Genomic DNA, 22,283 nt, shown 5'->3' with positions numbered 1-22,283 from the left:
TTAAAGCTAAAATAGATTCCCCCTCCCCTTCCCCCCTCCCAGACTTGGGTTAAGTAACTTGCCCAGGATCACACAGCTAGGAAGTGTTAAGTGTCTGAGACCAATTTGAACTCATTCAAGGCTGATGCTCTATCCACTGCGCCACCTAGCTGCCCCTGATAAAATAGATTTAATCTAAAAAGAAAAATAGAGAAACTACACTATATATCAGCCATGTGAATCAATATTGTTAAACTATTTAAAATAACTAGACAGAATAAGGTTGAAATACTGTTGTGGTACAGGAAATGATGAGTTGGTAGATTTAGAAAAATATGAAAAGCCTTGGGACTTATGAAAGATGATGTCATCCATCTTCAGAGAAACAGAGCACAAATGTATATGAATGTACCTATATGCATATGTGTAGGGTTACTGATGCATATGTATGCTGATGACTATGCATATGTATATGTGTGTATATGTATATTACATAAAAATCTGTGCCACACACACACACACCCCTGCACTTAATTGCAGCCTTCTTAGGGGAGGATAAAAGGGGGAAAAATAAAGTAAAAAGTACACTGCAGAGAACAAAGGAAAACAAGGAATTCTATGAAAATATGTCACATAAAAGACTTTCAGAGAATCCAGAGGGGACTTGGATGTATTGATCCAGAATGAATGACAATTAGAATGGTGACACAATATTAAAAGACTGAAGAACACCTAACAAGGCAACGGCCACTTCCAGGCACAGAGGAGGGAGCAAGGAAACAAAGAAAAGTTGGAAACCTCTGAACACAATATGTAGTATTTATCTTTCTTGAAATGTAAATTTATTGCCGCATATTGTGAATCCTCTTGTTCTGATGTATAATGGGCAATTTTTTTCCTTTTTCTATTTTGTTTATTTTTCTATTTTGAAATAAATGTTTAAAAGTAAAAACACAAATATAAAAACATATGTCAATGACCCTTTTTTTCTTCCTTATCTTTACCTAGATGTCACAGTGGCTAGAGACTTAAAAATCCAAGTTGGTTGAATTCCTCTTGCATTAGCAAAGTTGTTGAAGAATTTCTTTTATTTTTCCTTAATGGAATTGTTTCACTTTGGGTCTTTTCATTCAATCCCTTCTGACTTACCCTGTAGAATTTTGGTCTATGAGAGCCCATCATTCCGCCAAACCCAAGTTTCTTAAACTGGGCTGTGGCCCCATATAGGGTCTCATAACTAAATGTGGGGATTGCAAATTGTGATTTATTATCAGTAAATGTTGGATATGTATACCTATTTTACATACTATAATCACATAAAAATTTCTTGGTGAAAAGGGGTTGTGAGTAGAACAAGTTTTAGAAGCCCCTGCTCTTAACCATATGAGTCCAAATCTAGAGTCACCTAGAGTCACTGATTCTTCTTTCAGTTTTCTCCTCTTCTATCACAAGTTCTAAGAAGGCTATCAAAAAAGGCTATCAAACCGTGCATACCTTTTAACCCAGCAGTGTTTCTATTGGGCTTATATCCCAAAGAGATCTTAAAGGAGGGAAAGGGACTCACAAGTGCAAAAACATTTGTGGCAGCCATCTTTCTAGTAACAAGAAACTGGAAACTGAGTAGATGCCCATCAATTGGAAAATGGCTGAACAAATTATGGTATATGAATGTTATGGAAAATTATTGTTCTGTAAGAAAAGACCAGCAGGATGGTTTCAGAGAGGCTTGGAAAGGCTTACAGGAACTGATGCTGAGTGAAGTGAGCAGAACCAGGAGATCACTGTACACAACAACAATCAGCTGTGATGGACATGGCTTTTTTCAACAATTAGGTGATTCAGGTCAATTCCAATAGACTTGAGATGGAGAAAGCTATCTGCCTCCAGAGAAAGAACTATGGGTACTGAATATGGACCATAACAGTATTTTCACCTTTTTTGTTGTTTGCTTGGTTTTTTTTTTTTTTTTTTTTTTTTTTTCCCTTTTTGACCTGATTTTTCTTGCGCAGCATGACAAATGTGGAAATATGTGTAGAAGAATTGCACATGTTTAATACATATTGGATTATTTGCTATCTAGGAGAGGGGGTGGAAGACGGAAGAAAAATCTGGGGCACAAGGTTTTGTAAGGGTGATATTGAAAAGTATTTTTGTATATTTTGAAAATAAAAACTATTAAAAAAAAGAATATTTGATACCTTTTACTGTTGCCCAATTTTTCGTGACCCCCACATTCAGTTATGTGATCCCCTATGAGGTCACAAGACACAGTTAAAGAAACTTTGGACTTGATCTCTCAGGTCTCTCCCTACAGTCTTATTTTCCTACTGAGACACCTCTATATAAATCACATACTAATTACATAAGATGACAAGAACAATGGGCTAGGACTCAAGGTTTTTTTTTAGCTTTCCCACTGACTCAATATAGGACACCTCAAATAAGTTATTAAACTTCTGGGTATTTAGTTTTCTAGTCAAATGGTTAGCAAAGCAATTCACCTTCTTGAGTTCAAATATGGCCTCAGACACTTCCTTGCTGTGGACTCTGGGCAAATCAACCTCAATCTGTTTGCCTCAGTTTCAGAAGAAAATGGCAAAACTGCTCCAGTATCTTTTCTCAGAAAACTCCAAAATAGGGTCACAAGAATTGGACAAGACTCAACAATAACAGAAACAAGATGCTAGCACCTCTAACCTAAAAACTGCACATATTTTTGCTTATTGCCTTCGAGTAGGGACCTTTCAAGTCAGGGGTTTTTCTCCTGGGTTCTTTTTTGAATTTAATCTCCTTGTAAACTTCTGGGTGACTCAACTGCTATTCTTTTTTTCTTCACTCAAACTATTCTCTGGGGTCCCTAGCTTATTGGATTACACAAAATCATTTTCTTCTTCCTCCATTCTTTTTCAGTTTAAAGCTCTTTTATTAGATTGGCAAGACAGTTGGCAAATACAGTGTTATAAATCTCTATTCTTGAACTGTTATTCTTGGAATTTAACCCAAGCCTCAGAAATCCATGTCAAGCCAGCTGTCCATTTTCTAAATCCATTTTTTTTCTTCTTTTCTACCTTGTGACTTCTTTCTTGGATAATGAAATTTATGATAAGATGTGACAGTGAACATAATTTTTTTCCATTAACAAATGAATTTACTATACATTGTAGGATTATTCTATTTAATGATATGAAACCAATGTAAGAATTACCACAATTGGAAAAATCTAAGTTTCTAAAAGGACAATGAAAAGTTAACTGAGACTCAAAACCCAGCCAATTCACATGCTAATAGTTGCCCAGATTGTGGCAAGTCCTGCCTACCTATCCCTGATGTCTTAATTTCTTCAGATTGTGCAAACAGATGATGGAAAACTATTTCAACCACAAACATAAATTATAAATATTAGTTACTGAATACATACTCATTAAGATAGATTTGTGTAAATTAGATAGTGATTTTCAAAACCATGCCTTCCTATTATCATTAAAACATTTTAACCAGAAATAAAGAAATTGACCAAGCTGGCAACACAAACTTTTGAACTGTCCTCCGACTTCTACAACTTTACTCTTTGATACTCTCCATAAAGCAAGAAAATATTTGTTTTGTAAAAGGCAAGCAAATCTCATTGTACTTACTATTATTTCAGATGCAAAAGATTTTAAAGGATCTTCTTCATTTTCTTCAAGCACCTCAATAAACTGTGCTGTCAGCAAGGGATATTTCAAACTTTTGAAACAACTAAGATTAAAAAAAAAAAAAAAAAAGGGAGGGAGCAACTTGAACATAAAACTTCCCAAGTAGCAATCTCTGATTATTCTCTATAGAGATATCTGAAAAAATCTGGTAACCCATATAGGTATTATATGACCATCTTTTGGTCAGAAAGAGTGTGGGACAATCTCTCACTGAATTCAACCTGGATATGTTCTCTGTGCTTATTTATCTCATTTATTAAACTTTTAAAATGTTTTTTGTTTTTCCAAATTTAATTCCCCACCTTGCCAAGTGTGCCTTGACCTACAATAAAAATTAAAAAAGGGAAAAAACCCCTCCAAATCCAGGAAAAATCCTCACACCGTCACATCAAGCACGTCTGCCAGTCTAGGCTATATTCCACATTCATGGTTCTCCACTGGGAAAGATTAATTTGTAAGTCTGGTCTAGGCCATCATTAAGAGATCTCTGGATCATCCCCTGGGTGAGCACTCCTGGATGTTTCCTCGATGTCTGATTTTCAGTCTTGATGATAGAAGATTTAGGACTGCTTTCAAAGAGGATGAACTTTTGGCACTAGACCCATTCCCTCAAGATTCCCAGCCTCAGAGATAAGAGAAGAGACAAATGGACAAGTAGTACTAATGAGGGGAAGCATAGGTTTGTGGACAGAGTCCAATCACCTGACTTTGAGTCCTGACTGATACATAGCTAGCTATGTAGCCTTGTGCCTCAGAGTTCCCATCTATTAAAGAACTCGCACCCAAGTGTTGTCATAAAAAAGGAAAAAGGACTTTGTAAACATCAAATCATTATACAGAAGCTCATCGCTTGTGTTAATAAACACGACTGATGTGAGCTGATAGGTTCTGAATTTGTTTTAGATGCATTATATATGTAATTGGAACAACAGCACTGAGCCCAGCACCATTTTCGGACTCACTGACACTCAAAAAACTCAGCCATGTTCACAGCTGTCTACGTGTCTGCGCTACAATGCACACAAAGAACTCTCCAGGACCAGAGAGGCTCTCAACACATACAGCTCTCAGCCGGATGCTCTCAGCACACAATGCACACTTACAATTTCAGCAGCTCTGCCTTCAGTTCTTCCTTACTGTTTTCCAGGGGATGACCTTTGTTTTTAACAACTTCTTCCACAAAAGGCCTAGTAAATGTGACCAAGGCCTTGCAACACTGCCCAAGACCATGTTGGTCTTTTTGTATTTGTTCTTTTGTGTAAGGAACAGGGAGAAGTGAGAGCTGGCTCCATAAGGTTGACAGGGTTAATCCAACTGAATAGGCTTTCTTGCTGTGAAGTTTCTGAATCACTATAAAACAGAGATAAAGCCGTTATTCAGAAGAGGCTTCACCCCATGTAGGACAATAAGCCAGAAATGGCTGAGGGCCAGCTTTACCTTGGCCATAACAGGTTGACTTGATTATTTGGTTTTAGGATTCACTGAGTAATCATCATTTATAACAATTAAGTTAAAAATTAGAAAAGCTTATGAAAGATCATTTTTCTTAGTAGCATTTTCCTTTACTTAAAATACTCTTAGTTTTTCATTCTTTATAAAGTTTAGTCCATAATAAAAAAAAAAATGTAGCTTTAAAAAACTGGGAGAAAATGAAATTCTAAGAATTTGGAAGCTAAAAATTTTTTTTGGAACAAAGGATTTTTTTTTTTTTGAAAAAGTAAGAAATCATGTAATAACATTCCATTTTTAAAATAAAATTCAATCATTGGACAGTGGGCTTTTGCCAGCTATTCTTCACTTCACTTCATTATGATATTATGCTTTGGTGCATCTCCACTGAACACTTATGCCTGCAAATCCTCAATGCAGAAGCTAAAGAAATAGCTCACATATCCCTCAGCAATAGGATCTAGTACAGGATTTCTGGGACAACAGTTAAGAATTTTGGGAAATTTCATCCAACCACTAGGAAGACAAGGACAACTATGCATTGCAAATGCAAAAATTTGTGTAGGCAGAATATTCATGATACAAGATAATTGTGTGCATAGGTTATGGATAGGGAGGTACAGTTATGATAGAATGCTTTAAGTTGCAGAAAATAAAATAAAAAAGTGGATCATCTGTATAAATGCATCAAGTTCCTAGTACATATAGGTACATATTTAATTCAACAAACTGACTTTCTAACCCCATGAGTAGATGCTGAGATTAACACAATAGAGGAAACAGTTCCTAATCTCAAGAAGCTTACTTTCTACTGAGACCACTATATACAGATAAACAAAATACAGTCATTGGTGGAGAGCCCATCACAAGAGAAAGAATGAGAAAGCGCCTGCTACAGGAGGTGGTGCTTAAGTTGAGTTATGAAGGGATCTGGGAATTTAAATAGGTTAAGAAGTAAGCAACTACCTACCTACCTCCATACACATACATCTAAAACAATATTAATATGGTTGACATATATAGATTTCTCTCTTTTCAATCTTTTTAAACTATGACTTAGTCTAAGATCAATGATTACTATCCCTACTTTTTCTTTTCTATTAAATTCTACTCCTGATCATTGTTATTGTGTTTGTGTATATCTTCTTTCCAATTCTTGCCAAATGATTAATTTGTCTTGCTACTTAACCTCCCACCTCCCGCCCCCCACTTTTCCTTCCTCTTTACTCATTCCTATTAATCTACATACCTTATCCTATTAGATAAGGGTGGGGGTATAAGGTAATATTCTATTCAGTCCAAAATGATACCTGCTCTGATCTTAATTCTACAAGTCTAAAACTAAGAAAAATAAGGCACCTGATACTTAGCTAAGGTTATTAGCTAAATTATGTTTAATGAAACTATTGGGTAAAAACATGCTTTTGCTTTAATTACACAGCTAAAAACCATCATAGTGCATTGACATCATAATGTTCATTACCTGTCTGTAGTGGCTCAAGTAAGAGAAGGAGGACTTCAGAGATCTGATTTCCAGTGGCCTCCTCGACCAGCTCAAGCAAACCCAAAAGCAGCTCCTTTGGATGGCAGAGCTAGGAGACATTAACAGGGAAGCCTGTGGTTATAAAAGCAGCCTTGCAAGCCCACGGGCACTGTTTGCAAATAATGACTAGCATTATAAGCACTCTAAGACTTGTAGAGCATTTTACATGGATCTCATTTGATTTTCACAACGAGCCAATAATAATAAGTGTTATTATTATCTCCATTTTACAAATGAGGAAATGGAGTTGAGAAGTTAAATGATTTGTCCAGGATCACACCAACAGTAAGTATCTGAGGCAGGACTTGAACTCAGGTCTTCCTGACTACATCTAGAACTCTCCCCTCTGGACTCACCTGTGGCTCCTCAGCAGCAACTGTTGTTACATAAAATCTCTATTTGAGCAAGGCTGCATTTTTTAAGCAGGGCCCAGTGAGAGTTCCCAAGTCATCCAGGGCAAAGAAAAAGAAAAGGGGCTCTTTACCGCACAGACAGACCCTCTAAGATGGAGAAGGGTAGAGAGGAGGGGGCTGATCTCCAGACAGGAGCCTTCTCTCAAACTCCCCCTCCCCAGATTTCCTGAATGCCAGGATTCCCAGCACTGTCAGGGGGCTCAGCCCCAAGCACATACAAACGTGGACTTCTCTCCCATATGATATTTTCTTACCAGCAAAAACTCTACTTTTCTGCTTAGCCTTCCCTTGTGCCTGCCTTAACCTTGTGGCACAAGGGTACTCTGACGGCTAATGAGGAGCAACAGTCCTTTCCTTCCCCTGGCCATGTAACTGGCTTCCTGTCCTCCCAAAGGCCTTTCCCAGGTCGTTCCTGCATTACCTTAATAGGCTTTTACAGAGAACCTGTCCTGCTAATCTCTTAGAGCTCTCTCAACCTTTCCAAAAGAACACCGAAGCCCTCCTCCCCTCCATTAGCTCCCAACTCTATCCTGACCTGTGTTTGCTTCCTATTTTTCCTAAAAAAATAACCTCAGAGATCCCTGAGTTTTACCACTTTCCATGTAGGGAATCCCACCTAAAACACCAAAAGCATCGGTCTGCTTCCCCTGAAGTCCTCCAATGATGAAGAACTCCCTGCTCCATTCTGGGATGAGAAGGCCCATTCCAATTCTGGAATGCTGGAATTTTGACTCCCTAAAACTTTTGCACAATTCTAGGTCTTGAGTTGAGCAGAACAATGAAGGCTCCTCTTCCCTAAGACACACAAACAGCCCAAGAGGCACTGAGGGATTGCAGAATCGAGGATGATCTGAAGTCAAGAAGCCAGTTTCCAGTCTTGCCCAACTACTCCCAGTTCCCAGACAATCCCCCTGAGGTTGGAAGGTGAAGAGCGGATGATCTGCTTTAGCAGAGGGGCTTCCACATGTGGAGGCACCTACCACAGTGCTAGTCATAGATCTGGACCAAAAAACAAAACCAAGCAAAGCAAGCTGATAAATCATTTGTTCTTTTCCAAGATAAATTCTGCCATTTCCTTCAACCAATATTCATATGGCATAATCTCTCCTCCTCATCCCGGTCCTTTGGGTAAGTTCTTCCTATTTCCCCTCCTATTTTTAATCCTGCTAAGTCAGCAATTACAGTAGGAAAGTCTTGGGAGTCAGGATGCTTTGATTGTAGTCTTGGATGTGGCCCCAAGTAGCCATGGGATTTTGGATCATCACTACCTTGGGCTCCAGTTTTCTCACTGAGAAAATAATAAATAATTCGTTGACCTAAAAGCTCCTCTCCTCCCTCCCACTCTGGGATTCTCCCACAACAATAGAGGGAGTTTGCTCAAAAAACCAAACCAAGCAAAAAAGGGCCAAATTCATGCTATTTACAATCTTTTGATAGGCAAAATTTCCTACCAAATAATAACAATTTGAGTATTACAGAAAGACAAAGATTCAGTACCTTACCTTTACCAGCAAATCAAGCATTTTCAAGCATTCTCCTCTTTTATCAACTTCTTCTTTATGACATAAAAAGCATCTAACAACTGGGCCAACAAGATTCCAACCCATACTCTTGATGATAACCTGAAAAAAATATTGCCAGAGATAATGTGGCAAAAAATCTGTTAGCTACAACAGTCTCCTGGCATGTTTTTCAAATATGGCTATTCTTAATACTGTCTTCAAATTATTACAAATAAGAAAAAGTTCTCTGGACATGCTGTTTCATCATTGAAGGCCTTGGTTTTCCTTATAAAATATAGGGTTTAAAACTCTTTGCTTGCATATGATTATATCTATCTATAGGTATGTATGTGTATATATGTATATATATTACACATATATATATATATACACACACACACACATATATGTGCACATATATGAATGTATGTATGTGGGTATAAAAATATATCTACTTGGATGTATGTTGATTTAGAGAGGAGAGGAAAGGGCAGAAAATTTTTTTAAAGTATATATAGGTTTTCTTGAAATGGAAATTTTATTATCTCCTATTTTGAATCCTCTCTCATGTTCTGCTGTGCACATGGCAATTTTTTTTTCTTTTGAAATAAGCAAACAAGGCTATGAAAATAAGAGAGAGATTAAACTCATAAAGAAAATTTTTTTTTCCCTTTCTTTGCCAAGCCTCTTTTTCATCCGATTTAAATGTTTGCCTATTGCACATATGAGGAAGCACTTTGCTCCCAAAGAAGACTTGTCCACCCTGAATCATCACAGAAACAAGACTGATGTTTAGAAAGCTTTTTTTTTTTTTTCCCCCTGAGGCTGGGGTTAAGTGACTTGCCCAGGGTCACACAGCTAGGAAGTGTTAAGCATCTGAGACCAGATTTGAACTCGGGTCCTCCCGAATTCAAGGCTGGTGCCCTATCCACTGCGCCACCTAGCCACCCCTAGAAAGCTTTTTACTGAGCTTCTGAGAGGAAGCTGGAAGGAAGGAAGAAGCACTGAGAAGGACAGAGGTAAGGCTGAGCTGCTTAAAGTTTCTTTTCTTGCCTGTTCACATTTTAACAGTAGAAATCACAGAGCAAAAGTGGAGATCAAGGAAGATCAGCTAATGACAAATAGGTACGTATAAGGCATCATTGCCAGTCTTTGTAAGAAAGCAGCACTTGTTGCCTTTTCTGAATTCTAGTCCCCTATTTTACATATTTGTTATAATATATATGTATGTATATATATACATATATAAAATATAACATATGTATATATGTACACATATGTGCAGGCACACACACATATACATATAAAACATAACATATTCAAAAAATGGAAGAGAATAAAATCTGCACACTACAAACCAGTGAGCTTGGCTCTAATTCCTGGGGAAATTCTGATATGAATCATTCTAGAGATGGTTGGTGATTGTTTAGGAGGAGCGCCACCATGGCTCCAGGTCAGGCCAAAAACCTCATTTCTCTTTGTAAAGTTTCTACTATGTTGGCTCAGGGGAGTGCTCAAGATAGGGTTAATCCAGATTTAAGCAATGCTTTTGATCACATTCTATTCTTGTGAAACCAGTCTATAATATAACCAGATGAATTCTAAATCAGGGGCTTCCAAGAGAGGGTTATTACTGGTTCCCTGTCACCTTGGGGAGGTCTCCAGGAGAAGACTCCAGGAATTGGGCTATTGCTCATTGTTTTTAATCACTCGGAAAAAACACATGACACACATCAAATTTGTAGAAGACAAAAAGCTAGAAGTTAGTTAATAGACTGGATGACAAAGTTAGGATCTAAAAAGATTCTGGCAGGCTAGAACATTAAGTTAAATCAAATTAGATGAATTTCACTAGGGAAAAACAAAGTTTTCTACTTGGAATAAAAAAAAAAAAATCACCTTCATAAGAACAAGATGGTAGATTGTTTGAAAAAGAGTGGGAGGCTTTAGTGGACTACAAGCTCAATGGGAGTCAGCAGTGGCCTGGGTGGGCACAGATTCCAGAACAAGAAAGTGATAGTCCTTTGTCCTTTTCAATGGCTGGAACACACCTGTGTATGGTGGCCAATTCTGGGCATCATGTTTTAGTAAGGACACTGAAAAGTTGGAGAAGTCTCATGATGGGCAATAAGGATGGTGAAAGAAAAGCCTCAAGTTTCAAGCCATACAAGGATCAAATGAAGGAAATGATGCAAAAAGACCCTTTCTAACCTCAGGGGGATCTTCACTATTGATCTCCATTCTTTGATTCTCCTCTAGCTCAGGCCCCCAAACCCTTGGCTCAGAGGATCCTACTCTATAGCCTTCATCTATTCCTATGGCTTTGGTCTCAGTGGACGAGTCACTTCACTGGGAAAGTTAAGATTCCCCATCTCTGCTTCCTATCCATTGTCACTTCTGTTTCTGGCAGCTCCAAGATTAATTCCCCTACCTGTGTTCTTGATCTCATCATGGCTTCCCCAAAATGTTTTCCTTTCCCTCTATATTTTCATTCTCTCCTTTATGCCTGGATCCCTCAGAAGGAGAGGGGCCTAAGTCCCCTTATATCAAATAAGGTGAGGATCCCAATTCCTGACAAGAGCAGACTAAGCTGAACAAAAATTATTTGAGAGAGCAACAAAAATGGAAAACATTTATGTATATGAGCTATTGATCTTCACAATGTAGTTCTGTTTTATTTTGTTTTTTTCATTTTCTTTAACTTATTGGAGCTTTTTAAGTCCAACCTTGTCTCACCTAAGAACTAAGAAAAGAAGAGACTCTGATCCTTAGGGTCCAGAAAGTCAAAGGGCACCATAATTCATGAGGGATCAGATATATCAATTAGTAAAACAGAAAAGATTTGGGGGGAAAGGCTAAGGACTAAGCTAGAGCATTTCCCCAGGATCTTAGGGAATTTTTTTTGAACACAATTACTTCTAGAAGTGACAGTACAGAAGTTGAAGCTCTGCCTCTTTTCAAAGCCTTACCCAATATGCCTTCTTTTCTTACCCTGTTAGAGGAAAAGACATTTCTTCTCTTGGCCAAGACACTCTATCTACCTATATACTTGATCTCATAGTCTCCTCTGACATTCTGCTTCATCGACCATCCCCTTCTCATCCATCTTTCAATCTCTTCCTTTTAAGCCACAAACCTACTTGGGCCTTCACTATCCTAAAGAAGTAAAAATCCTAAACCCAAATCCTTCATTGATCATAACACCCCCTTCAAGCTATCAGCTTCCATTTTCCTCATCGTTACCAAGCTTCTAGGAAAAAGTAGTCTACAACAGGTGCCTCTATTCCCTCACACATTAGTCATGCTTTTTTATCTTTGGTCAATCTGATTGTCACTCCTAATGATATGCTGGAACAGTTTTCTCCAAAATGACTAGTGACCTCTTTACAGCTAAAGGATTCTCCTCCCCATCTTCATCCTTTTTGATCTCTCAGAAGGCACTAATAATATAACATATGATGTACTCTAATGGAACATAATGTAATGTAATAGAACATAACATAACATAATGTAATATAACAAAATGTAATGTAATAACATTATCTCTACCTGGCTGTCCCACCAGAAGCTTAACCTCAACATACCCAAAACCGAACCTGTCATTTTTCCTCCCAGAAATCCCATCCCTCCCCTGATGTCTTTATTCATTATATAATATTATTTATTCATTATTCAAGCTTTCATCACTGGCTCTTCTACTTTGTTAAGGACCATGCCTAAGTGTGAATCCCAGAAAGCCTATAAAGAGTTAAAAGGGGCTGCACCATTAAGGGCTGAGTGGGTGAAAGCCCCTACAGCTGTGAATCATAACACATTGGAAGGAATTGCAAATCAGGTTTTACTGGCATTTGTGGATTGTGAATTGGGAATGAAATAAATCAGAAGCAAGAGGGAAGAGGAGGGAGGTCAGAGAATGCACCTGCCTCTCAGTCGCCTTTTATGGCTATCATCTTCTCACATAAAGGGATCGAATCTTCTGGCCAGAATGAGATCCCCAGCAGCCACTAGCAGGTGGCTCCCATAACATTCCCCTAAGATATACCTACCCAGATGCATGTTCCCTCATTTCTACCACCACATCTCTTACATTTGCATGACTGTCTTCCCATTCTCATTTACCACCCTAGTTTAGGTCCTCATCTGTTTTCAACTAACCAGAAGTTCTTAACCTTTTTTTGTTTTCAATAAAATTGATTGTATTTCAACATAAATGTATTCAATAAAATATAATTAAGTATAATTGGCTTCCTTTGTAATTCTATGTATTTTATTGCAAGCAGGTATGGCTCTAAACTGTCACAGGGATCCAGGACACTATTAATTGTCTACTAATTGGTTTTTCTGCTTCCAATGCAAACTTCCCTTTGCTGCCCTAGTAATCTTCCTAATGAACTATTCTGATGATGCCAACCAATCACTCAAAAAAACCTTTCCATTGACAACTATAAAGATAAATTGTTAATATTGTTTTTGTCTGAGATTCTCCTCAACCTACCCTATCAGACACATCAAAGTCTCCTTTACATAAGCACACTCTTGTACTGAATTATACCAATTCTCATCTCATTTACAACCTACCTTTTACTACTCTGCCTTTAACATCCCTCCTGCACCTAGAATAGACTTTTTTCCTACTACTCTGCCTTTAACATCCCTCCTGCACCTAGAATAGACTTTTTTCCTCCCACCATTCAAAGTCAGTTAAAGTCCTTCCCTGCCTCTAGGTCCAAATCAAGTACCATCTCCTCCAAGAAACACTTTCTGAAACCCTCTACCCCAATCTCCCTCCTCAGATCATTCATCGATTTTTACTTGGAGCACTGTACTCTCTCCTAGCATTGCACTTACTCTCCCCCTTGTTTCAGTTACATTTGTGCCTTATACTTTTAATTTTTTTCCCCACAATCAATGTTCTTTATTCCATAAGTGATTGTTCTTGATATGAATAAAAGAATGAAATATTAATTTTTGTTTGGATGGGTCTCTATAGTCAGAAAATTGGAACTAGGGTATAATTTTATGTAATAAAATTATACAAATATAGCCTAGGCTTTAAATTAATCAAGGTCTTTACCTAAATGCCCTCAAGTTTGTTCAAGAACATTGCATTCTTTTTTCTGACAGCAAAGAACTGGAAATTGAGGAGATGTTTGTTAATTGTAGTGTGACTGAACTGTGTATGTGATTAGGATACAACACTATTGTGCTATAAGAAATGGGCAGAATGTGCTCAGAAAACCGGAAAAGACTTCTGTGAGCTGATGCAAAGTAAAATGTACTGTGTACAAAGGAACAGCAACATTGCAGGAGGATCAGCTGTGAATGACTTTGCTATTCTCAGCAACATAATGATCCAAAACAACTCTGAAGAACTTACACCAAAAAATGGTATCCATCCTCAAGTTTAAAAAAAAAGAAAAGAAAAAAGAACGTAAGTATGAATTAACCCTTGCTCTTAACTAAGTTTTATATTTTTTATGAAGCAAACAGCAAAAATCATTACTAAGAGTTCCACTTGGCAAAATGAAAAAAAAAAATAATTCAGCTGAACCCCATTTACAACCTTGCTTTATCAAGATGTGAATTTGTGTATCACCTTGGAAGATTAGACTTAAGCTATTAAGCTAAGTACCTCCATGGTATTAGCTATTTAGATGTATACTAAGAATAGAATACCTATGTAATGCTCAATTAGACATTTGGGCTGCATTATCCAGGATATTTGCTTTTATCTAATAAAGTATAAAAAAATTTCACATTAACAGTTGAACTTACCTTGTTCTTTTCATTTTCTAAAATGTCTAATACCTGAGCAATGTACCCTTCTTCTAAACACTTTTGGCCTGCTAACTGAAAAAGACCAAAATCTTCTTCTTTGAAGTCCTCCTCTTCTAAGATTTGCTTTAGAAAAAAATAACAAAATCAGGCAAGTCAGCATTTATTTTCATGTGTATAGAAATAAATCATTACTAGATTGTTTTAGTCTTGACCTTCACCCATTACACGAATAACACAGGCAAAACGAATAACTTTCTTAAATAGTATCCAAATAAATTATCTCAGAATCCAATGTACTAAAATTCAGGAGGCTAGAGAAGTAATAAGGTGTCTGGTATCTCCACTGACCCACTCCCACCTCCACTGCATCTACTCTCGAGTGGGGGGAAAAGCAACACTACTCAAGAGGAAACTGGATCGCCCTGTACAAAGTGTTCTCTTGTACACATGAGTTACAGTGTGAAAGGGAGTGGCTTTTGTTCTAAGGAAAAGACTTACACATCTTTTTATTATGGCCTGAAGTTCCTCCACAGCCATTCCCGAATTCTGGATTTTTCTTTCAGCTTTACTGTAGAGACACACTAGAAATAAAGTCATTGTTCTTATTTACATTGTCTGCTTTAATGTTTAAACATTCCTTATTTGCATTAATTATTTGACTGTCACAACAACTTGTAAGGTGGGCTTTTTATTTTCATTTTATAGGTCAGGAAACTGAAGTTGTTTAAGATTAAGTGATCTCATAGCTGAGATGGAGTGAGAATCCAGGAGATGGGACTCCAGGATTGATTGTGACTACACTGGGGATCTTTCCAGGCCACACTGGAAAACCACAAATTAACATTCTTTATCGTATTGTACTTTGTCTTCATTTTGTTACACCTTCTCCATCACATTTTACTCCTGTTCTGCCTCGCTCTGGAGTGTGCAGGAGCCTCTGGCCTTACGTCTGAAATGGCACTGCCTCCAGAAATGCTGCAATTAACAAATGCAGATACTTTATTATTACATTAAGGAAGAGTATACATAATTACACTTCTGCATCACGAAGAATCCAAGAGATAATTTTAAGAGTTTAGCAAAGTCATCATAGAACTTTAGCCGTCTATGTAAATATTCAAGATGATTAAAAAAAAACAGGAGCTGATATTTTAAAAAAAGAACCTCTCTCCTCCTTTCTGGTTCTATGCCGACATATTTATATGGATTTTTTTTTGAGCCGTTTCCTCACTCTAATCCCGAAGAAATCCCAAGCGTAATTCAGCACTCTGCTTCTTAATACAGGGTTTCTTAAGCTTTTTCCATTCATGGTCCCGTTTTCACCTGAGAAATTTTTACACAATCCTTGATCTATAAAGTAGTATATTAAACAAAACATACTGTAATATTATGGATAGATAGCCTATGTGTGGTGTAATAATATAAAATATATTGAAATACAGTATAACATATTTTAGAGGTATAATACATTTAAAAGTACATAGAGGTAAATAAATCGAACATAATTTCATGACCGCCACATTCATTGGGGCCCGGGGTAGCCCGGTTTGGGACTGATGGGGGGAAGGGCTCCTGTATCATTCTTGGGTTCCATACTTGTAGGTTCCATTGGAGATTCCACTATTCTAGTGTCACAGGCAGGGTCACTGCCAGGGTCAGAGGCTCGGACGGGAAGAAGCCCAGAAACCCCCCAGGCCACCCTCATCATCCAGCAGCCCTCGGAGCGCTCAATCCACAAACATTCATGGAGGGATTAAGGATCTAGGTGCAGGCACCGAGAAGCTTAGACAAGAAACGCATTTAGTCCTGGTCTCCCAGGAACGTATCTCTCTTCTCTTCCCTATGGCCCCTTCCTTTGGCCTCAGGACCACCGGGCAGATTGAGGACAGCTCTCAGTTTACAGAACAGGAAATGAGGCTCGAAGAGACGGAGAGGGGGGAAATTGAATAGAGATTTTACCAAAAAAAAAAATCTTTTATGAGAGCGGTCAACCCATCAAAGTCGGGTGATCATCACCTGACCTAGGCTCCGAAGCGCCTACTGTGTGCTAGGCCTTCAATCCCCTAGCAACGAAGCGCCTACTGTGTGTCAGACCCTCGACCCTTGGCAACGAAGCGCCTACTGTGTTCCAGACCCGAAGAAAAGGCCAACCGGTCCTAGTCCTCCAAGGGCGGGCGTCCCGCACCTCGGGTCGTCGTGAGTGACCCTCCTTACAGGTGGGGAAAACTGAGGAGCAGAGCTTGAAATGACCTGTCCGAGGTCCCGCGGCTGGCAAGTGCCCGCGAATCCCGCCTCTGCGCCCTCTCAGACATTCAAAGCCGCGTGCCCCGGGTGCGCCCCGTCCCCCCTCGGAACGCAGGCTGGGCCGAGTCTGGAGACTGCCCGGAGCAGGCCGCGGGATGGAGACCAAAGCCCTGCCCGGCGCTCCCCCAGTCACCGACCGCCGCCGCCGCCCCCCTGCGCCTACCTGACCCAACGCTATCCGGTCCGGCGTCGGCCTCCTCCCCAGCTCCGGTCTCGTCGAGGCTCCTCCCCGGCTCCGCCCTAGCCCCGCCCCACACCGCTCGAGGAGGAAGTGGAGCAGCCAATGGCGGAAGTGCTGAAGTCCCGCCTCTGACCTCTTCCCATGCTGTACCTAAGGACTCAGGGCGTTCCGGGCTGCAGATCGGAGGAGGGGATGAAGGCGGGATTGGCGGCGTGGTCGTCCTGAAAGACGAACTGAGACCCTGCCTCTGACCCCGCCTCCATCCTGCCCCACGGCACGGGGGGAGGTGGAGCCCGCGGCGAGACAGTCAGTGGTTGTGGAGCTGGGTCCCGCCCTGACCCCGCCCCCTGCCTTACCTCCCGGGTCCCGACGTGGGGAGAGCTGGGAGAGGCGCCTGTGATGACGTCACTGATGACGATCGATACCCGCCCCAAACGCGCGTCCCAGGCGGCTCTGGGAGAAGGAGGAGGAGTCTGGGGCGGGCCTGGGATGGGGCCGTCATGGCGGATGAGCTTAAGCCCCGCCCCTAAAACACGTCCCTGGCGGCTCTGAGAAGAGGAGGAGGACCGGGGGCGGGGCCGTCATGGCGGACGAGCTAAGGCCCCGCCCCTGACACTAGTCCGGGGCGGCTCTGAAAGGAGGAGGAGCGGGAGGCGCCGCTGCGGCCGTCATGGAGGACGAGCTGAAGCCCCGGCCCCGCGGCGGCTCCCGGAACCGGAGCTCTCGAGCCGCTCGCAAAGGCGCAGGTGAGAGCCGGGGCCCACGGGCGCCGTCCCGCGGGGGGCCTGCCCCTTCGTGGGCCACTAGGGGCGCGGCCATCCTTGGGAGACGAGGACCCCCTTAGAGGATGGGGACCCCCCCTAGAGAGGGGAACCCCCCTAGAGGATGAGCCCTCCTGAGAGAAGGGAACCTTTTTAGAGGAACTCTTGTAAAGGATGGGCGACCCCCTTAGAGCAACCTCTCTTAGAGAGTGAAGACCCTCCTTAGAGAGGTCTGCACTCTGAAGAATGGGGGTCCTCCCCCACCGCAGTGCTCCAGAGAGGACACCTGCCTTCTGGAAAGAGGAGCGCTCCTCCCTGTGGAACCGAAGCGGCTGACCTCCCCCTCCCCAGAAAACACTGCCCCCCCCCCAGCGGCCCTCCCACTTCTAGAGGCTCCTTCCCTTTGGAAGCCGGTCCCTGGGAGTGCCACCCTGTCCAGACCCACTGCCGGCCTCCTGCCTTCCGCGGGGGGCTGCAGTGGGATCCTGGGTCTGTCTCTGGAAGAGCCTCCTGGGCTCGGTCCGCCTCCTGGGGGGGGGGCAGTTCCTAAGCGGGAGGGCCCCTTCTCTCCTCCCGGGAGCTCTCTCCTTCACTCTCCAGGGGAGGGGGGCCTGACCCTGCCTGGCGCCCGAGGCCCAGCCCCCCCCCCTTCTGAGGGGCCTGAGGCTCCCGATGTTGTTCGGGATTTGGGCTGGCCCGCTGCCTTTGGCCTGGGCGCGGGCAGAGCAGTCGTTCCCCCCAGCCGGGATCTCCGACCACGCTTCACACCTGTCTGCTTCTGTCCATGTGGGTGACTTGTTTCGGTGCTGCTTTTAGTGAAAAAGAGGCGGGATGGTGATGGAGAATCTGGATAGCTTGTGATGGGGGGCCACATTGAGGGGGAAACGAAAGCTCTGGATGCGGCGCGCCCCGGAGTCACCCGGCAGTCCGGGGACTGGCCGCCCTTCTCCGGAAAGTTCGGTCAGAGAAGCCAAGCTCCTTGTGGGCTCCAGGGGCAAGGCCTACCCATGGTAACTCATTCCTCGTTACACGAGGGCCGCCGGGCTCTGTTCTCGTCCCGCTTTACGGAGCAGCAAAGATGGGCAGCGGTTAAGTGATTTGCTGCAAGGCCTTGTCTGAGTCCGGCCCGCTCGCGGCGGAGAAAGGCTTCCCCAGGAGATAGAACTTGAATTGGACCTTCAAAGATAGTTGTGCCTTAAGTGGAAGGGAGCGACGGCCCAGGCCGGGTGGGGCAGCTGCGGACACAGCTGAAGGCCTTCTCCCTGGCCCGCGGCCGTGCTGTCCCTGAGTTGAAGACCTGCAGCTTGGGAAAGAGCCGTTCCTCCTCTGGGTAGGATATCGGAGCACTAGGCCGCACTTCCTAGTTAATGCCTAAGCAATGCCTTTCTGCAGTTTTCAATTGCAAAGTGTTCTCTTGGGGTCCCTCTCCTATGGCCGAAAAAGCCGATTCCTCCTCCCCTAGCCCAAGCCCCTCTCTTCTCCCAGCTGAACGTCCCCAGTCCTGATTCTCCGAGGGCGCCCTCCCCGTTTTGGGGTCCCCACATCCTTCAGGGTTCTTCAAGGCCACGCTGCAGCCCCCTGCTGCAACTTGGGAAGTTGGTTTTGAATCCACGTGTAGATTACACCTCTGATCTCCTTCCCCCAAGTGTGCACATCTGACCTCTTCCAAACCAAGCTTTCCCATCCTCTTAGTCTTGTCCTGTAATTACTTCCGGTTGTATCCACTTAAATTCGACTCTTGTTTATTAACTTCCCATTACATTTGCAGCCGACACCTTTGGGTGTAAGGGGCAGAAACTCTAGTCAGTGCCCCGAGGTGGGACGATTGAGCCCTTGAGGCTAACTTGGACAATACTCTATAAGAATATAGAGAAGAATGGCCCTTCCCCCTATCCTGTGCTGGCCCTTGGTTTGGTGTGTATGTGGGAGGGACTGGGGGGTGGGTAAGACAAGCCCGGGCCACTTCTGCAAAGAGACGAGCTCCTGGAGCTTCTAGTGCGCCTGTCCTCCCGGGCCCTGAGAGCTCCTCCTCATGTGCCCGCACCGAGCACACACCAATCATTACATCACCAGGAAACCCTTATTTGTTGTAGGATTAAATCAGTGCCAAACTAGATTTAACCCCTGTCTCCTCAGTTCCACTCAGTACCTTGTTTCAAGTTCTGACCCAACGTGTTTCCTTTTGATAGTTTACCAAAAAAACTGGTTCCTTAACTGAAATATGAAATTATAGGCCGTGAAGGACATGGATGGGAAAGAAGGGAAGAAAAGTTAATTTGCTTTATTTGGCCAGGGTTCTGCCTCAGGGTCGTTGGCATCCTCTTGACCTTTATCTTGGATGTGTTTTTTTCATAGGTAGTAAAGAAACAAATGCTTCAAAAAATGAAGAAGCTTCTAAAAGGTATGGCAATTACTAGCATCCTTTGTCTATTTTTCCTCCACTAGGCTATGCTAATACTATTATTATCAAATTTGAATTGTGTTGTGATTGTGACGAGAGTTTAAGGAAATAAGTTGTTGTTTGAAAGAAGCTTCGAGGTTGCTATTTTCTCTGCATACGTGAAGACGGTCTCTGAAACCCATCGCCCAGCTCTGCCACCTGCTTGAGTATCTGAGCAACTTAAGTTCTCACTCTTTGCGAGACCCTGGGGATCCTTACTGGAAATTTTAAAAAGCTGAAGAGTAGTGATTTAGGGGTTTGTCCAGGGTAAGGTGCCCGCGGGACCTCTGATTGGAGGAAATATTAGAATGAGGCTCCCGAGGGTGTCGTTGTACCGCTCTGCAAGCCGCCAGCCTAGAGTAAATTGCTGGTAGATTGTGTAGAGAAGAAGGGGAGAAGAGAGAAGCAAAAAGAAGGGAAGGAAGCGGGGACCAGGACAGAGGCTTGGAGTACAGACACTACTGTGGCAAAACATAAGTGATAAACCAGCAAAGGAGAGTGAGGAAAAGGAAGAAGGGAGGAAAAGGCAACGGGAAGCCAGAAAGCCTTGTTTTAGCACCTTCTGTGCGCCAGATACTGGGCTGTGCGCTTTGCAAATATTTGCTCATTGGTTCCCTTGAGGTGGTGCTATTATTACCCCATTTTATAGTTAGAGAAACTAAGGGGGCTGAGGGAGGGTTTGGAGCCAAGATGGCGGAGTAAAGGCCGGAACTTTCTCTCTCCCAAACTGCCCCAATTCCTTTAAATAATGACTTGAAACAAATTTTGGAGTGTCAGAACACCCAAAAGATGGAGCAGAACATTTTCCAGCCCAGAAAACTAAGAAACTCAGCAGAAAAGGTGTATGATATCAGGATGGGAATCTAGTGTGTGGTCCCACTGCAGGGAGCCCTGCACAGCCCCAGCCTGGCCGGGCCCCACCTCCAAATCAGCAGCAGTCCTGTTGGCTCCCAGACCTCTCAGTCCAGAGACACCAAAGAGGATCTGGAGGGTCAGCAGAAAAGGTCTGTGGGACCGGAGTAAAAGCCTGGCCCCACAATCCCAACGCAGGCTGCTGGCCCAGCCCAGTTCTGGGCGGGACCCCAGCATCAGAGAGGCAAGTCTCTGTGTCAGCAGCAGTGTGGGAGGCTTCTGGACCTCTCAGCCTGGGAATCCCAGGGAGGACTTGGAAGGTCAATGGAGAGGGTCTGTGGCAACAAGATGGAAGTCTGGTGTGTAGTCCCAGGGGCCAGCACACTAGATCTTACTGCTACAGTGGGGCAGAGACACACCTAACAGCTCCAAGGTCAGTCCTAAAAGGATGTCTGAAAACAGCTGTACAAAACCCCTGAAGCTTGGGGCAATGCACCTTCCACCCTGGAAACAGAGCTCTACTTTAAAAGAGATAAAAACTGAATAATAGGCTAGGAAAATGAGCAGACAACATTCTGACCATTGAAAGTTATTGTGACAAGGAGGATCAAAACACACACTCAAAAGATAACAAAGTCCTACATCCAAAGCCTCCAAGAAAAATAAGAATTGGATCAAACGATGGAAGAACTCAAAAGGGACTTTGAAAATTAAGTAAGAGAGATAGAGGGAAAATTAGGGAAAGAATTGAGAGAGGTGCAAAAGGAAATACAAAACGCTAATGAGAAGAATGCCCTAAAAAGCAAAATTGCCTAATTGGGAAAAAAGGTACAAAAACTCACTGAAGAAAATAATTCCTTAGAAAATAGAATTTAGCTAATGAAAGCTAATGACTTTATGAGAAATCAAAATATAATAAAAGCAAAACCAAAAAAAAAGGGGGAAAAAAAAGTAGAATATCTCATTGGAAAAACAACTGACCTGGAAAATAGATCCAGGAAAGATAATTTAAAAATTATTGGTCTACCTGAAAGTCATGATTGAAAAAAGAGGCTAGACATCAAGAAATTATCAAGGAATACTGTCCTGACATTCTGGAACCAAAGGGTAAAGTAGAAATTGAAAGAAATCACAGATCACCTCCTCGGGATCTTCTAAGAGATCCCAAAATAAAAACTCCAGGAATTTTATAGCCAAATTCTGAAACTCTCAGGTCAAGGAGAAAATATTGCAATCATCCAGAAAGAAATAATTCAAGTATAGCGGAGCCACAGTTAGGATAACACAAATTTTAGCAGCTACATTAAAGGACCAGATGGCTTAGAGTATTATATTCCAGGGCCTTGAATTCAGGAGGACCCAAGTTCAAATCTGGTCTCAGATGCT

At 42.2% G+C, this 22,283-nt stretch overlaps 2 protein-coding genes across 8 annotated transcripts in view; one reads left to right on the top strand and one right to left on the bottom strand.

Annotated features, from left to right (window-relative positions):
- The window catches only part of GLMN (glomulin, FKBP associated protein), a 42,924-nt gene extending 25,719 nt beyond the window's left edge, over positions 1 to 17,205 (bottom strand). For 2 of the 6 annotated variants that reach the window (XR_012481899.1, XM_074266239.1), the window contains exons 1-7: positions 16,827 to 17,205; positions 14,858 to 14,940; positions 14,357 to 14,482; positions 8,582 to 8,701; positions 6,607 to 6,715; positions 4,778 to 5,024; positions 3,615 to 3,717 (exon numbers count right to left, since the gene is read on the bottom strand). Coding sequence is in view for 5 of the 6 variants with exons in the window: in XM_074266239.1 (XP_074122340.1) it covers positions 3,615 to 3,717; positions 4,778 to 5,024; positions 6,607 to 6,715; positions 8,582 to 8,701; positions 14,357 to 14,482; positions 14,858 to 14,896 (744 nt within the window). In the remaining variant the exon portion in view is untranslated. Of the gene's footprint in view, positions 1 to 3,614; positions 3,718 to 4,777; positions 5,025 to 6,606; positions 6,716 to 8,581; positions 8,702 to 14,356; positions 14,483 to 14,857; positions 14,941 to 15,241; positions 15,265 to 15,955 lie in introns of those variants that run through there. The other 4 variants (XM_074266238.1, XM_074266240.1, XM_074266241.1 and 1 more) reach the window with 4 other exon arrangements.
- A 75-nt stretch (positions 17,206 to 17,280) lies between these two features.
- The window catches only part of RPAP2 (RNA polymerase II associated protein 2), a 72,407-nt gene continuing 67,404 nt past the window's right edge, over positions 17,281 to 22,283 (top strand). Inside the window, exons 1-2 of one of the 2 annotated variants that reach the window (XM_074266243.1) lie at positions 17,281 to 17,590; positions 19,961 to 20,006. In XM_074266243.1, coding sequence (XP_074122344.1) covers positions 17,515 to 17,590; positions 19,961 to 20,006 — 122 coding nt within the window. In that variant the 5' untranslated portion in view covers positions 17,281 to 17,514. The remainder of the gene's footprint in view (positions 17,591 to 19,960; positions 20,007 to 22,283) is intronic. The other variant, XM_074266244.1, reaches the window with a different exon arrangement.

Source organism: Sminthopsis crassicaudata, chromosome 4 (assembly GCF_048593235.1).
Source record: "Sminthopsis crassicaudata isolate SCR6 chromosome 4, ASM4859323v1, whole genome shotgun sequence".
Classification (NCBI taxonomy): Eukaryota; Metazoa; Chordata; class Mammalia; order Dasyuromorphia; family Dasyuridae; genus Sminthopsis; species Sminthopsis crassicaudata.
Note: the sequence above shows the minus strand (reverse complement) of the source record. Positions and strands in the feature narration are given on the sequence as shown.